This window comes from Diceros bicornis, chromosome 30 (genome assembly GCF_020826845.1).
Source record: "Diceros bicornis minor isolate mBicDic1 chromosome 30, mDicBic1.mat.cur, whole genome shotgun sequence".
NCBI lineage: Eukaryota > Metazoa > Chordata > Mammalia > Perissodactyla > Rhinocerotidae > Diceros > Diceros bicornis.
The window spans coordinates 9,803,650-9,820,990 of record NC_080769.1 but is presented as its reverse complement, the minus strand read 5'-3'; the positions used below and the strand labels follow the sequence as shown (position 1 = coordinate 9,820,990).

Sequence of the window (17,341 nt, the reverse complement as noted above, 5' to 3'; positions counted from 1 at the left end):
TTTTTGGAAGGGTTTGAGAAGGACAGGTATTAAATCTTAGAATGTTTGCTAAAGTTCATCAGAAAAGCCATCTGGTCCTGCACTTTTGTTTTTGGAGAAGTTTTTGATTACTGTTTCAATCTCTTGTGATAGGTCTATTCAGATCCTCTATTTTTTCTTGATTCAATTTTGGAAGGTTGTATGATTCTAAGAATTTATCTATTTCTTCTAGTTTATGCAATTTGTTGGTGTATGGCTTTTCGTAGTATTCTCTTATATTTCTGTGCTGTTGTAATTTCTCTTCTTTCATTTCTGATTTTACGTTTTTAGCCTTCCTTTTTTTTTCATAGTTTATCAGATAGCTTTGTCAATTTTGTTTATCTTTTTAAAGAACCAGTTCTAAATTTCATTGATCCTTTCTGTTGTCTTTTTAGTTTATTTCATTCATTACTGCTGTCATTTTCCTTGTTTCCTTTCTTCTATTGACTTTGGGTTTTGTTTGTTCTTTATTTTCTAGTTCTTTTAGGTGCAGTGTTAGATTGTTTATTTGACATTTGTTATCTTTCTTGATGTAGGTTTGTGTTGCTGTAAACTTCCCTATGAGTACCAGTTTTGCTGTATTTCATAGGTTTTGGTATTTTGTGTTTTCTTTTTCTTTTGTCTCTAGATGTTTTTGGTTTCTCATTTGATTTTTTTCATTGATCCAAAAGTTGTTCTGTAGCCTTTTGCTTAGTTTCCACATATTTGTGACTTTCCCAGCTTTCTTCTTGTAGGTAATTTCTAGTTTCATACCATTGCACTTGGAAAAGATGCTTGATATGATTTCAGTCTTCTTGAATTTATTGAGACTTGTTTTGTTTCCCAGCATATGGGCTATCTTTGAGAATGTTCCATATGTACTCAAGAAGAACGTGTATTCTGCTGTTTTTGGATTAAATGTTCTATATCTTTCTATCAAATCCATTTAGTGTAGAGTTTCATGTAAGGTTAGTGTTTCCTTTTTGACTGCCTGGATAATCTTTTCATCAATTTTAGTGGCATAACAAGTCCCTGCTATTATTGTGTTGTTGCAGTTATTTTCTCTCTTTAGTCTGTTAATGGTTGCTTTATATACTTTGGTTCCCTCTATGTTAGGTGTTCTATGTTAGGTGTATATATATTTATAACAGTTCTGTCTTCTTGGTAGAATGTTCCCTCTGATTATATAATGTATATCTTTGTCTCTTGTTATCTTTTTTTTTTTCTTTTTTAGTGAGGAAGACTCGCCGTGAGCTAACATCTGCTGCCAATCCTCCTCTTTTTGCTGAGGAAGATTGGCCCTGGGCTAACATCCGTGCCCATCTTCCTCTGCTTTATATATGGCATGCTGCCACAGCATGGCTTGATAAGTGGCGCATAGGTCTGTGCCCGGGATCCAAACCTGAGAACCCCGGACCACCAAAGCAGAGCATGCGAACTTAACCACTATGCTACTGGGCTGGCTCTCAGCTGTTATTTCTTTAAGTAAGCTCTCTGCTTCTTTCTCCTTCTCTTCTCCTTTTGGGATATCCATTATCCTTGTGTTGATTTTCTTAATAGAGTTGGATATTTCTCATAGAATTGCTCTGTTTTTTGAAAATCTTAGTTCTCTCTCCTCTTCCACCTGAATCATTTCTAGATTTCTGTCTTTGAACTTGCTAATTCTTTCTTCCACGTGGTTTCCTCTGTTTCCAGTGTTGTCTGTTTTCTTCTTAATCTCATTTATTGGGCTCTTCAACTCTAGAATTCTTTTTTTCAGTTCATGTCTCTTTTTAGTGAAGTGTTCCTTCTATTAAGTAATTTTCTTCCTGACTTCAGTGAACTGCTTTTCCGAGTGTTCTTGTATGCTGTCATGTTTCTTCATGGCAGCTGTTTGAATTCTGTCAATTAGATTGCAGTCACCCATGACTTTAGCATTGGTTTCTGGAGAAATGTCATTTTCTCTTTATGCTACCTGGTTACTGTTATTCTTCATGGTGCTTAATGAGTTATTCCTCTGCCCGTGCATTTGTGGTAGGAAACATTTTTCTTAATTAGGTAAGCTTTGTTTATTTTCCTTCTAGGCTGCTTCGGGTTGTATTTGAGACCCTGACCTTTTCATCCTCCACTGTCTCTCCCAGAGGAGTTATCAGTGCCCTCATTGTGCTGATTCTGCCTCCAAGGTTGCCCCCAAGGTACCTTGGTGCCTATGATTTCGCTGCAGTTGTGGTTGTTGTCCCCAGGTTCACCAGGGTGTGAGCACCTCTGCTGCCTCTGGAGTCACCTGAGTCGCAGGTTCCCCTAGTGCAGCAGAGGAACAGGGAGAGTGAGGCAGGAGCTGGGATCATGGGCATTTTTGCCATGTCTGGTTTTTTGGATCTGTATGTGCCACTGCTGTTCGGGGGGGGTAGAAATTTCAGGCGCCTCTGCAGCTGGGGAGGACTGGGGTCAGTGGCCCCATTGTCGCTGTTGTCTGGCTCTACGTGGGCTCTCCACGTCCTTGGGTGCTACTGCCCAATGTACCCTCTTTACTGCTGCTCCTGGGTTATCTGAGGGTGTTAGCAGTTCGGCAGCTGGGGATGCTGGGTTTGCAAATGTTGTCACTGCTGCTGGATTGCCCAGGTTCATGGAAGACAGTCACCACCACAAGGGGAGGAGTATTTGGGTCACAAGTGCCACTGAGGTTCCCTAAGTTCTGGTTTCCGGTGGCTGTGTGGTTTGTGGAACTTCAGGTCACAGGCACTCCCACTGCTACCAGGGACTTGGGGTATTGTATGTAGCATCTGCTTCTGGCAGGGCCGGTGTCGGGGGCAATGCTACCAGGGGCTGAGTTATGGGCACCACTGTGTCTCTGAAACCTCAGGTTTCGGGTGCCATCTGCCACTGTTTGGTGAGGGAAAGGGGCTGAGCCATGAGTGCCATTGTGGCTCTTGCAGCCTCTGGTCTTGGGCACAAGCACAATTCCTGGATTCTCAGGCGACTGACACCACCACTGCTGCCTGGGGTTTCTGGGTCTTGGATGCAGCCCCTGCTGCTGGAAGAGCCAGTATCGGGGGCACTGCCGCCAAGGTAGGCGGAGGGAACTGGGGTACAGTTATCATCTCAGTTCCTGGAGCCTCCGGTCATGGGCCTGCAGTGATTCCTGGTGCCTCCAGCAGCTGGGCCTAGCTGGATTTCTGGGGCTTCCATTCTTGTTCGGTACCTCAGCTCTTGGAGCCTCTGGTTGCAGGTGCAGCCACAGTTCCTGGAACTTCTGGTCTCAGGAGCTGCCGTTGCTGCTCCCCTGGTTCTACAACATCCAGGAACTCCAGTCAACCCGCCTTCAGATGTATAAATGTATGGATCTCTCAGATGCTCTAGTGTGTGTGCAGAGAGTCCTTTCTTTGCCTGTGGATGTCCTACTGGTTGTAACTTAGAGGGGAGAGACAAAGGGAACAACTCATTCCACACTCATGCTGATATCCCTGCAAAGATTATTGATTTTTAACAAAAAGTTAACCTTCAAATACAGAATGTTAAGACAATTTAAGAAACATGAAGGAAGTGTGTGGAAGAAATTAATAAATGTAAAAGCCAATTGGGTAGAAAAATGGAAGTGATAAGTGAAATGAAAAGGTGGTTGTCTGAAAAAACTCATAAAACAGACAAGTGTTGGGGAGAGTTCGATATGGCATTGCCTCTTTCCCAAGGTCAGGGTAGAACACAAACTTGTTTGATTTGAGTGTTTCTAACCAAGACCTGTGGGGCTTCCCAGTATTTCAATGTTTTCTTGGTTCTTTTGTATAAACATTGACATACTTTTTCTAATCTTTTAGGGTCAGATGTAGAAGACCTAATGATTATTTCCCTTTTCTTGCATTTTCTTGTTCAGGAATCAGTAGAATACGCGTGCTTTATGTGTGTGTGTAGGACACTTGTTATTTTCTCACCTGCTTGATTGTTTTCTCACATCAGTTTTGAATTGATACGTCAATTATTACTTTATTGTCTCTATTCTCCAATAGGGATGTTGGATCTTTAATGCCTAGGACATTTTTTATATACATTACTACTCTCAACTAAGCGTCTAGCACAGGGACATAATTTCTTCATTGTTTACTGAAAGAATAAAGGAATAATTCCACATTAAGAACTTAAAAGGAGGCCTCGAGCTTCAAACTTCTCCAACATCCATCAAGGGAACCTCAAGAGTGTTGACTGAATTAAATATTTCATTTTTCTTCCTTTCATATGCCCAGGAACAGTCTTAAATAGTGCTGTCCAGTAGAATGTGTAGATAAGTATGTAATGAAAATATTTTCTTAAGCATGTAAGCAATATAAAAAAGTTATGATATTTTACATTATTTTTCACATTTGAAGTTTTCTAAGTTCCCTGGACACTAAATATTTGTCAGATGTACTTGATTTATGTTTAGATCATATAGAATTTAGAGTTGAAAGAGTGGATTAAAATATTCAAGTTGTTCCAAATGTATCAGTGAGCTGTAAGCTCCTAGTGAGACATCTGGTACAGATGGTCCTCCGTAAATGACAACTGATGTTACTGAGACTCTTGGTATAGAGCATACTGTTTTAGTAGCTTTTTGGTTCTCTCTGCGCAATATAGAATCCTTTGGTCTGGGCTTGAGCAGTCATGTTGCTGGTTTACCTAGGATGAGGTTAAGTGGGCCAGAGAATGCTATTCTCTAAATCAGCTCCTGGTATATGTGCATTAGGTATAGTTGCTGCGTACTCTCATTCATGAATTTGATTGCCTTGAGAAATGAACAGTCACATTCCTCAGGAATTAAGTTTCCTTCTCTTTAAAATGAACCCACTGTGCTTTTCCTGATGAGCAGCATGGCTCACAGTCCCCTTTTGTGGCTCTAGGTAAGACAGGACTACTCTGACATCTGATGGCAGTGGTGTGTATTTGTGGGAGCTTTCTTGAGAGTGCAGGGATATTTGGGAATTTCAAGCTAGAATGGAATGACTTCCAGGCCTGTGCATGTGGGAATTATGGTCATCTCTGAGTCCTCATGCCTTCTTTCTTTTCTCTTAGGTCTTCTTTCTAGGGACCTCTTCTGCCTTCCTGAGGAAAAGATAGAGGCAGGAAGGATGGTGACTGACAGTTTGACAAATATTTCTCAGGTAATTAGAAAGTATATCCTTCTGCAAAATGACACATTTCATCTACCAATTAAACACATTTCCTTCTAGGTAGATCTGTCTCCAGAGTTTCTTAAAGAAATCAAGCTACTCAAGGACTGAGTCCCTGTTGAATTCCCTCCCAAAATGGAACCTCTCATATTAGTTCTTGTGAATAACCTCAGTATTTCGATAATTACCTTCTAATATTGTCTCTTATGATGGCAACTACATATTTTTTTGTTTTGCTATGTTCTCTGACAGGTAATGAAGATGATGTGTGTATTTCTCAGAGAATTTATTTACTCTTCAACTGTTAAGAGTCTATAATTTGCTTAATGCTGTGCTACAAAAGGGAAATAAGACTAGAAGAGCTTTTAGTCCAGTTGTGAGATAAGTTCATGTGTTAGACATTCCATTAAAGCCACACCTGGAGGATATCAACCATAATTGAGTTTAGATAGAGAGAAGAGTACCTAGGAGAATTGCTCCTTGGGGGGGACATGATGAGAGACCTTGAAACCTTTTGTTGCCATTGCGTCTCCCATCTTCATTCCCCGATGAACACTGGTGGAAATGTTTCTTTACTGAAATGAGCTTGTGTGTGATGGTTTAGGACTCAGTTACCTTCACTGATGCGGCTGTGGACTTTACCCGAAAGGAGTGGACTTTATTAGACTCAACTCAGAAAAATCTGTACAGAGATGTGATGCTGGAGAACTACAAGAACCTGACCACAGTGGGTAAGGCTGCCATCATTCCTGTATCCTCTTATGGAACAGATATTTTTCGTGTATTTAGTATGTTGTAGTATTGGTGATGTGAAAGCTGCACACAATGGAAACTAACACACTAGTTTCTACACTAATGGTTTTAATCTAGTCTGCTTTCTGCAAGAGTGTGGTTCTAGGACTAACACCATCCACATCACTCTCTTGGAAATGTGCATTCTCAGACTCCACCTTTAAAATAGTGAAGGAGGGCCAGCCCCGTGGCTTAGCGGTTGAGTGCGCATGCTCTGCTGCTGGTGGCCCGGGTTCGGATCCTGGGCGCGCACCGACACACCACTTCTCTGGCCATGCTGAGGCCGCGTCCCACATACAGCAACTAGAAGGATGTGCAGCTATGACATACAACTATCTACCGGGGCTTTTGGGGAACAAATAAATAAATAAAAAATTTAAAAAATAATAAAATAGTGAAGGAAACTCTTGGGTGAGACATGCATTTTAGTAATAACACTTCACATGATTCTAACGGACAGCAAAGTTTGACAGCCGCTGGTGTAGTGGTTTCTCCATGAGAATGAACATCACTTTTTTCACTTACTTTTTTTTGCTATTTCAGTTAAAGTATTAATGCTTTGTAACATGTATATATACATCTGAACATGGGTTTCAGGGGCCGAGATAACCAATATCTTGATGCACAGAAAGACGGGATATTTGCATTTTTAGGTCTTTTGAAATAATTTTACTGCTTTCATTAGAAATATAGGAGTTGATTCACGGGAAAGTTTATCGTCTTTTGCAGGGAACTTTTCCATTAATACATCTTTCCCTGTGAACAGAGTACCAGCTGTTCAAACCCAGTCTCATCTCCTGGTTGGAAGAAGAAAAGTTGAGGACAGTGAAGGGAGGAGTCTTCCAAGGTGAGTGAGTGTGAAGAACTTCCCTAGTCAATGAAAATTGCAGTATGTTTGGAATGACAATGAGGAAACTTTAAGATGTACTTTCTCTAGAAAGCTGGCATTGGTCTCTGAAGGTTTGGGATATCATCAGCTTGTCATATGTTCTTGCTTTACATTTATGCAAAATTTCTTATGATCTCAGTTCTGTTTCTTTTTAACTTTATCATTTTTATACATGCTCTTTGTCTAGAACTTTCCTACTTTGTTTCCCTGGTAGTATTCTGTTTCTTTTTCCCATTATGTTTAATTTTCATTAAGTCATTTTAATCAACTACTGAATTTTGACTACACATCATCATTGCTAAATTTTTGATATAGCTAAACTCCTCAAATCTAATTTGCCCTTTTGTTTTTCTAGTATGTTTAATTTGACAATAATACAAATGAGCTTTATTGTTTTTAGCTCTTTAACCTACATTTCTTTCTGCAGATTCCTACATTTCTTACTCTTTTTTATTTTAGAATGGGAAATACAACTTAAAACCAAAGACTCAGCAACTCAGCAGGATATTTTTGGAGAGAATACATCCAATAGGATAGAAACAATAAGATCAGTAATGGTAAGTTTGAAAGGAGATATTTCTTATTTTCTACATTCTGAAAAGATTGGGATTTTCGTTAGATAGAAAATGAGCACAAGTGATAGATACTTGAGATAAGTGCCATTCTCCTGAGAGAGCAATGTCTTTGTAGAGATATTCTGAATATGATGAATTTCAGAATATTTTAAATCTAGCCTGAAAGTTGTCACCTCGAAATTCCTAGAAGGGCTCTTTCCAACTTATCTAACTAAACATTGAGTTTTTAATGCAATTCAATGAAATTGTACAGGAAACTTTTAAAATTAGAGTAGATGGCATATCATTCTTGTTGAAAGGTTCCATGATTCAGCCTGAAAGAAATCGACAGGAAAGGAAATATATGCATGTAAATGGAAATGACAAAAATCATCATCATCATTGTAATGATGTTTCTATTATGTGATAGGTAGTATTAGTTATCAAGGCTGAGAAATCTTTGAATTAGCATTCTTCCATTCACCAACAGGAAAGGATCCACAATGGGTGGGAACTCTGTGATTGTGAGCAATGTGGGAAAGTCTTCAGTGAACATTCATACCTTAAGACACACAGGAGAACTTAAAATGGAGGAAACACTTGTGAGGATAATCAGTATGGAAATAGCTTCCATATTCTGCACAAGAAAACTTTACCTGGAGAAGAAATTTGTATGTTTTATCAGTGAGGTAAAGCCATCAGCCTGACTCCAGATATTGGGTGCTGGAAAACTAGCATGCAAGAGAAAGCCTTTGAATGCAGTGACAATGGGAAAGCCTTTGTTAATAAGTATTATTTTCAGGCACCAATGAGAACCCACAATGGAGAAAAACTCTCTGAATGGAAAGAAGGTGAGAGATCTTTTATTCAGTCCACAAGCCTTGGTGTGCATGTACAAACTCATACTGCTAACAATCGTTACAAATATAAGGAATGCAGAAAATCCTCTATATAGTCTGCATACCTTAACACTAATGATAAAATTCACACCAGAATAAAACCCTTTAAATGTAAGGAGTGTGGGAAAGACTTGAAGTCTTTTCATCTCACTGAACATGTAAAAACACACACTGTAGTGAAGCCTTGTCTTGGTGAGGTACGTGGAAATTCATTTGGAAGTTCCTCATATCTTCGTATTTGCAATCAAATTTATGCTGGACTAGAACTGTATAAATATAAGAAGTGTAGGAAAGTCTTTAAACATTCTTTGCATCTTAGTGTTCACATGCAGAGTCACACTGAAGAAAAACCTTACGAATGTGAAGAATGTAGGAAAGCCTTTGCTCAATTCTCAAGCCTTACTGAACATATAAAAACTCACACTGGAGAGAAGCCTTTTAAATGTGACAAATGTGGGAAAGGTTTTGCTACTTCCTCAAATCTTACTAAACATTCGGGATCTCACACTGTAGAAAAACCATTTGAGTGTAATATATGTGGGAAACAATTTGTCAGTTCTTCGTACTTAATCATTCACAAGTGTACTCACACTGGAGAGAAACCCTATAAATGTAAGGAATGTGGAAAAAGCTTTAACCATTCTTTCCACCTTAAAGTTCACATGCGAACCCACACTGGAGAGAAACCCTATGAATGTAAGGAATACGGAAAAGCCTTTACTGATTCCTCAGGCCTTTTTTACCATATAAAAACTCATACTGGAGAGAAGCCTTTTAAATGTGCCATGTGTGGGAAAGCCTTTGCATTTTCATCACATCATAACAGACATTTTAGAACTCACACTGGACAGAAGCCTTTTGAGCGTGATATATATGGGAAAACATTTGCCTCTTCTTTGTACATTATCATTCACAAGTGTATTCACACTGGAGAGAAACTTTATAAATGTGAAAAATGTGGGAAAACCTTCACTCAATCCTTAGGCCTTACTGTACATATAAAAACTCACACTGGAGAGAAGCCTTTTAAGTGTGACACATGTGGGAAAGCCTTTCCTACTTCCTCACATCTTACTACCCATTTTAGAACTCACACTGGTGAGAAGCCTCTTAAATGTAATATATGTGGGAAAACATTTACCATCTCTTCATCCTTTATCAATCACAAGTGTACTCATACTGGAGAGGAACCATATGAATGTAAAGAATGTGGAAAAGGCTTTAAACGATCTGTACACCTTAACATTCACATGCGAACCCACAGTGGAGAGAAACCCTATGAATGTAAGGAATGTGGGAAAGCCTTCACTCAATCCTCGGGCCTTACTGAACGTATAAAAACTGACACTAGAGAGAAGCCTTTTAAATGTGACACATGTGGAAAAGCCTTTGCTCTTTCCTCACACCGTAACAGACATCTTAGAACTCATACTGGACAGAAGTCTTTTGAGTGTAATATCTGTGGGAAAACATTTTCCAGTTCTTCGTATATTTTCATTCACAAGCGTACTCATACTGGAGAGAAACCTTACAGATGTAAGGAATGTGGGAAATCTTTCAGTTTTCACAGTTCCTTTCGGCATCATGAAAGAACTCACCTGGAGAGAAATCCTATCAATATAAGGAATATGGTAAAGCCCTCAGTAGCCTCAATTTGCTTCAGAGACATGATAGGACCATACTGCAGAGTTGCTCTACAAATGTAAGGAATGAGGGAAAGCCATCAGAATCTCATCACAACCCACCATGTAAGGACTCACAGTGAAGCCATTCTTTTAAGAGTCGTGGGAGGTCCTTTCCTGTTTCCTTGTTGAAATGATATTTCTTACATAGGAGAGAGCTTGTAGTGGAGAGAAATTCAACTGATGTAATATATTTTGGGAAATTGTTCTGCAAATGTTCACTTGTGATCTCGCTATGGAGAAAAACTTTATGAATGTCAGAAATGTTGTAGAGTCGTCATCATTTTCCATAAGATTCTTTTTTATCCTTAATAAACATGGGATAGTTCTCGGTGAAGAGAAACTGAATATAGGAAATATGGGAAATGCTACCCTGAGTGTGAATCTTAGAGTCTTCTTAGGTACATAGCATTCTAGGTGGTTCTGTAGATCTATTCTTAGCATTTTTGAGTAGGCCCTGACCGTTCCTACGTATAATGTCTTTTTTTGCTTTTGATAGGCCAGTCTAGTTGCTACACCTTCCAGGTTGCAACCTGGTCAAAAGTATGTCCACGGGATTTATACTTAATCCTCTTCTAACCACCTGGATTCTCTTGTTGGATTGACATGATCTTACTTTTTGAAGACAGTGAATGCTTGACTATGTACAGTGCTCACTGGACTCATTTACAACAAGCCACACTGGCCAAGGCAGTGGTTAAAATACATCTGTGTAAATTTTATAAAACTACCTTGTCCTTCTCACACCTGATCCTTTCAGATAAAAAGTCAGTGTCAAGCATGGGATGAGTGGGAAAAAAGAGATTACACCTACTGATATGAAACAGTCTGATTTCATGACCTTTTTAGATGAACAACCACCTTACCACCTGGGGAGGGCCTTTAACTTGAAGCCGTACAGGGTGATGGTGAGTAATAGTGAATGTTTCTTTCACACCTTACCCAACACCATAGCCTGGCAAAACAGTGATATCATTTGTCTGTGTCAAGCAACAGCTGTCACTAGTGATATGACCTGCTTCTTTGTTGGTCATTCCATCCATGGGCTGTGGAAATAGAAAAATTCATGTGAATATAGCTGATCCTAATAATGTGCTTTCCTTGACGTCCTTCCTGGCAGTTGCTGAATGTGAACCTTGGGTGTAGAGAGAACAGCACAACCTTATTTCAGCTCCAGTGGTACAAATTCACATAGTATGGTTGCTCAAGCAGCCTTGGGTTACATCAGGTATGGCCATCAGGCGTTCAGCTGCTTGATGACACTTTCTTGAGACTTTCAAATCACTGTATGGTTATCTAAATCAAGCTTAAAAATAAATCCCAAACAAGAATTCTGTGCACGTTTTTGTAACATCTTTTTTATGTGGAGGAGTATGTCATGTTATGTTTTATTATTGGGTATGTATGTTATTCTTTAGCCCTTCTGTTGCCCCCTTTAGTTATTGGCAACAATACCAAAGATCAGATTAGTCTTAACCTTTTTTGTGCCCTGTGTCATAGATTGGCCTTAGATGAGAGCGTAATTATCTGAAAGAAGACCTGTTGGTCCTACCAGAATTTGTCACAGTTGCCTGAGTCTAAGACCTTGTGGATAGTGTTTGAAGTCACTCCTGCAGATTGGCCTCACTCTGCTGCCTGCACTCCTAGTGACAGCAGCCTCATTACACACTATACAAGAGAAATCAAGCAGACTTGGTCTCAGCTTTTGTTGGTCAGTGGCTGACAAAGTGGCATATTCATGTGAAAAAACTCCAAAAGCCAAAATGATGTGAACCATATATGCTACAACACAGTGAGCCTTTAAAAATATTGTAACTGAAAATAAGTGATTGATAAGAGATTATATGATTTCATTTGTAAGGAGTGTCTAGAACATATGAATCTACAGAGACAGAAAGAAGATTGTTCACCTATATATAAGAGAGAAGAGAAATGGGGTGTTTGACAGCCAAAGGCTACTTTTGAAGTGATGAAAAGGTTCTAAACATAATTTTACACAAGCCTGTGTTTAGTAAACAGCATTGAGTTGTATAGATTTAAATGCATAAATTGTTTGATATGTGAATTATATCTGAATAAAGCTGTTTCAAGAACCAAAAGAAGATTATGAGAGTACCTACACCGTTGGGAAGTTCTGCACATAATTAATTTAATGTCTCTGAGACATGTAGCATGGTAAGATGTAACAAACATTAGCTACCCTTATATTTTTATCATTAAATATTAAAACTTAAACTATTATAATCAAAGGTTATGATATGGGCATAAGTACATATAACACTATACAGAAGCGTCTAATACAATTAGATACTCCCATATTAGATACTAATACAATATGGGAGTTTAGTGTTTAAGAAAGATGGAATTTCAAGTCAGTAGGTCAAGGATATTTTATCACTAAGTACTACTACAAAAATTATGACCTTCATTTGGAGGAAAAAAAAATGGATCCACTACTCCACACCACAGGCCAAAAACATTGAATGATGATTAAAGATTTAAATGTCTTTAGAAGTAGATTTAAGATGGAAATATGAAATCTATGTATATCTAGAGTTTAAAGAGACGTTTTAAGGCAAGGCAGGAAATCCATGAATTGTTTTAAAAAACAGACTTCTTTGGCTACATAAACATTTAATATTTTGTATAGCAACAGGTGAAACATTAACATAGAAAAATAGTTATGAACTCAATAGATGCATAAAATACATTTGATAACATCCATACACAATTTTTTTTGTGTTTGTGAGGAAGATCAGCCGTGAGCTAACATCTGTCGCAATCCTCCTCTTTTTGCTGAGGAAGGCTGGCCCTGGGCTAATATTTGTGCCCATCTTCCTCTACTTTATGCCACCACAACATGGCTTGACAAGCGGTACGTTGGTGTGCACCTGGGATCCGAACCCTGGGCCGCCGCAGCGGAGTGTGCGCAGTTAACTGCTGTGCCACCAGCTGGCTCCCCATAAATAATTCTTGATAAAATGTTGGGAAATCAGGATTTTAAAAGATCTTTATTAACTCCATCATGGCCACCTACTGAAATACACAGGAAACATGGTTACCAGAGAAACTCGAGAACCATCCCTAAGTGAAGAATTTCTGGTATTGTTGCTATTTCACAGCATAGTATGGGAGGCCCTGGACCATATGGTAAAATCAGAAAAATCAAAAACTTACTTGGAAAAAAAAAACTAAAAGGTTTATAGAAAATGCCCTTACATTAACAATTCAAAGGAATCAATAGAGTTTAGTATGGTGTCCAACGTAAATAAAAAGGGGAAATAAAGATCTAAGGGTGGGATTGATTGAATGGAGGAAATAGACTATTTCATGGATTAGCTGGCATATCATTATGAGAGAACCATTGTAAAGGCTGTAGAAACCAGAGGTGAAGCAGGTAGAAAAGCTTTTGATGAACATTCTCATCTCCAACCACAACCCCAGGTAAGGGCCTTGCCCTCCACCTGTAGCTCAGCCTAAGCCCTGCATCTAGACTCAACCTTGTCTCAGACTGTTTCTGCCTCCAGCCCCTGCACTGAGCCAACCTTGGCCCATCCATGTGGTTGTTAACTAGAATTTTTCAGTCTGAAGTAGTCTATCTTGACTGACAACCTGAGCCTCAGAGCTCTCCCCCTTCAAAACCCAGGCAGGAAGTGGAAGTGGTGTGACTTGTTCATCTGGGCTTTTGTCCTGCCTCCTCCCATTGTGTTGGAGACTTTCATGTTGGTAGTGGTCCAGCCCAGCCCAGCTTTGGTGAGGCCAGCTCAAAGGGGACATTATGGGAGTTGAAGGAGGAGTCAAGGGCTTGCTTGGTCTGAGCTGCTGAGGGGCCCACTTAAAGAGTCCTGGTGTGTGCTGCTCACATCCACTAGGGGCTGCGGGGCCTCCCATCACTGCTAGAGCCCAGTGTCTGTTAAGATGTCATTCCCTGTGAAGATTTGTCTTGGGAAATCCTATACGGGTGTGTGCACAGGGTCTTTTAATCTGCAAAAACCTCCAGACAACCTTTGTGACTTTTCTGCAGAAAGAAAACAATTTCTGCCATTGGGGTGATGTTAACTCAGCCCACGCATACTTGGGTCCTCACAGATGTGGCAGTTCTGAGCTATCTGCTGAGCACTGTGTGAATGTTGGTTCAAGAGGGCCTCTATTTACTTTTATATGCAAAAGAATGTTTCATCTGGGAATTTGTTTTTGTGTTTGGCACAACCTTCATTTATTTTTGACACATTACAGATAGAAGGATACTTTCTTAGATGTCTTTTTTTTCCCCCCAAAGCCCCAGTAGATAGTTGTATGTCATAGATGCACATCCTTCTAGTTGCTGTACGTGGGATGTGGCCTCAGCATGGCCGGAGAAGCGGTGCATCGGTGCGCACCCGGGATCCGAACCCAGGCCGCCAGCAGCGGAGCACACGCACTTAACTGCTAAGCCACGGGGCCGGCCCTTAGATGTCTTTGATGTGCATATTTCTGCATATAAATATAATTGTATGTAGACAACAGGTCTTTCTTCTAAAAGCAAACAAGAATACTCACCTATCTCCTTATCTGAACTTCCTAGGCCTCTACATCTCCATAGAGCTTCAAAACAGGGGCCTCCAGGAGAAAAGGATGCAGAGTTTATTACACTAGTTCTAGAATAATTGAATTTCCCATTCACAGGATGTATGGACTAGGTGTATTTTTTCTACATTTTTCTTTTGGAAAATCTTAACCTAAGGATATTTGAACATCTAATAGAAGATACTGGGCGATGTATAAATTTAATATCAGCAATAAAACCCTAAGCACTTTGAGGTACTTCTGTTTATGGGCAGGTATTTCTGATAGGGTCTCTGCCATAGGCACTGGCAGCCAAACTAGATGTGAAAACTTCTTTTACCCCAGATCTCTGGTCTGAAAGGCTCTGTTAATTAAAACTAATAATAACCACTCATTTACTTTTTTATTGTGGTAAAATAGACATAACTTAAAATTAGCTGTTTTAAGTGTACTGTTCAGTGGTATGTGCACTCACTCTGTTGTGCAACCATCACCACCATCCAGCTCCAGAACTATTTCATGTTCACTATTTCACCACCCATTAAACTCTAATTCCCCATTTCTCTCTTCTCTAAATCCAAGGGAATTTACTAATCTCACTTGTCTAGGTTCCTCATGTAAGCAGAGCACACAGTATTAATCTTTTGGTGTCTGGCTTATTTCAGTCAGCATCGTGTCTTCAGAGTTCGTCCATATTGCAGCATGTATCAGAAATCCCTACCTTTTTAAGGCTGAATAATACTCCATTGTACATATATACCACATTCATATGTCAGTGGACACCTGTTATTGAACGCAAATACAAGTTTGTCATTTGAAGGGAAGGAAGGCCAAATCACCAAAACATCAGGCTTGTGGCAGGGAAAGAGGATTATTATCAAAAGGCAGCCAGACTGGGAGATGGGATTTAGAACTCAAATTTACCTCCTCAAAGGGAAAAAGGGAAGGGTTTTTATTTGGGGTTTTACATAGGGGAGGGGGAACGTGTGGTCTTGTTGATTGGTGCCTTCCCACCAGCTTCTGTTTGGCCTTGAAGACTGAATCTCTCTTTCCTTGACTGTCTGGATTTTTCTGGTTAGTTTTAATCCTCAGCCTGCATTTGGCCTTGTGAGGGTGAATCTCCTTTCTTCTTGACTATTTGGACCCTGACTTCCTGGGAAAAACAGCTCACTCATGTACTAAGGAGGGACAGAAAGACCTGGTTGGTTTTAAACAACAGTTGATTATGCTGAGTATGCACAACTGGAGTTAGCAAAGCTTATCTCAATTTTTTTTCTCTTCTTTTAGCCCAGGCAAGATTTTAACTCCTTCACGCTTGATTTCAGTCCCCACTGTCTTATGATCATTCCTCAATCTTGGGGAATGGGGGTGAAGACCACTCTAGCTACTTCCTGCTGTGAAAGGGCAAAGATCAGAGTCAGAGGTATGAAACTGTTCTACCTTTATTTTAAAATATTTTTGGGTACCAGGTGGGAAGGACAAGGTATGCTTTGCATGACTAATATTTTAGTACTCTGATCAGTGGCTTTGGAACAACACTTAAGTCCACATTTTATAATTACATAGATGACCACCCATATTAGCAAAATAGCCCAAATTTTAATATCCCCTCCCTAATGGGCCTCAATCTTTGGGGAATCCACAAGAAGAGGCCTGTAAACCAATCAAGTTTAGGGCCTGGAACCTCAGGTGAAATATGATGTAGCCAAGTAACCTGTTGCCTAATAGTCCAACAAGTAAGGTAAGAACCTGGGAGTCATTCATGACTTATCCTTAGGAGACCATCTTCTGAACAGTAACTTGTGGTCTATCAGGGGTTCATTTGTCCATTCAGAGAAGTCAGTGTCTAGAGTATGAAGCCAGCCAAGGTTTAGGTGATCCTAGTTATGATGTTTCTCTACAGTATGGTTCCTGTTCCCTGTGGCATTTCTCATATGCTCCCATCCAGCGGAGATGAAGTCCAGGATTTCAGTAGGACCCAGTCTCCAAGAGAAAGATGGTACAGAGGAACATTTGACAGTGTCTTGTTGCTTAGTTTGAGTTCCATCCAGGTCTTTTGGATCATCTCTAGAACATAGGAAGGGTCTCCCAAAGTTAGGCCTATACTGTGTAAGTAAGTAACCAGGTATTTAATAAGAATTATTTCTAGAGAAACAAAAAGAAAAACAAGGTTAATTATTGGAGCAAATTATAATCCAATTCCTGAGCCCAGAGGGTGGCCAATCAAGAAGATTTCTAGATGTCAGGGTTGAAGCATCTTTTGCAATTTGAAATGTCTCTGATGATGTCATCAGGTGTCCAGGTAAACATTTTGAGTGGCTTACACAGCAACAGGCATGAAGATTCTCTAAATATGGGCTGTCATGGTGTTCTCTCTTAAGTTTACATCAAGTTGTCCAGCTTCAGCTTCCAGGGCTTCTGGGAAAAGTGTGGTTTCAGTTTTCAGTGATTCCTAGTGAAATGGATGGAAAAAATTAAAAACCTTAGTTTGGAGATCTGTACCAAATATTTGAGGAAACTAGAGGAATTCAAGATCCAGTCCAGTTTACAGATAGACAACAAATACCTCAAAGATAATTAACAGAACTAGAATCCAAAATCCACAAATGTATATTATACTTCCTACTGAAAAATAATTTTTCTCTCTGAAATCACCCTCATTTTTACCAACAGTAGCCAAATTGAGACTCATTAGTTTACAAAATAAGTGTAGTTTCAATAAACTTGCCCCAGTTATTTGCATAAGTACAGCAATAGTAGTAGTTGATCATATAGGCTCTTTCAAAACTGCTTGAACTTTTTATAAGGGAACATGGCAAATGATGAGACCAGTCCCACCTCCTAGATGACATCACCCTGCCCC

The 17,341-nt window shown here is 39.6% G+C and overlaps 2 protein-coding genes across 4 annotated transcripts in view; both read left to right on the top strand.

Annotated features, from left to right (window-relative positions):
* Positions 1-17,341, top strand: part of LOC131394410 (zinc finger protein 266-like) — a 194,388-nt gene that overhangs the window by 9,151 nt on the left and 167,896 nt on the right. For 2 of the 3 annotated variants that reach the window (XM_058525769.1, XM_058525768.1), the window contains exons 2-8: positions 5,020-5,108; positions 5,722-5,848; positions 6,676-6,756; positions 7,258-7,355; positions 8,155-8,203; positions 10,783-10,841; positions 15,766-15,901. In XM_058525769.1, the coding sequence (XP_058381752.1) occupies positions 5,076-5,108; positions 5,722-5,848; positions 6,676-6,756; positions 7,258-7,355; positions 8,155-8,203; positions 10,783-10,841; positions 15,766-15,901 (583 nt within the window). In that variant the 5' untranslated portion in view covers positions 5,020-5,075. The remainder of the gene's footprint in view (positions 1-5,019; positions 5,109-5,721; positions 5,849-6,675; positions 6,757-7,257; positions 7,356-8,154; positions 8,204-10,782; positions 10,842-15,765; positions 15,902-17,341) is intronic. The other variant, XM_058525772.1, reaches the window with a different exon arrangement.
* On the top strand, positions 8,303-10,711 carry LOC131394417 (zinc finger protein 135-like). Its single transcript, XM_058525781.1, has one exon. The coding sequence runs from the start codon at positions 8,578-8,580 to the stop codon at positions 9,955-9,957; it is 1,380 nt and encodes a 459-aa protein (XP_058381764.1). The 5' UTR covers positions 8,303-8,577; the 3' UTR covers positions 9,958-10,711.

What these genes read in the sequence shown, in the direction of transcription:
- LOC131394417 (XM_058525781.1), top strand. Translation starts at nt 8,578, where the DNA reads ATGCAGAGTCACACTGAAGAAAAACCTTACGAATGTGAAGAATGTAGG.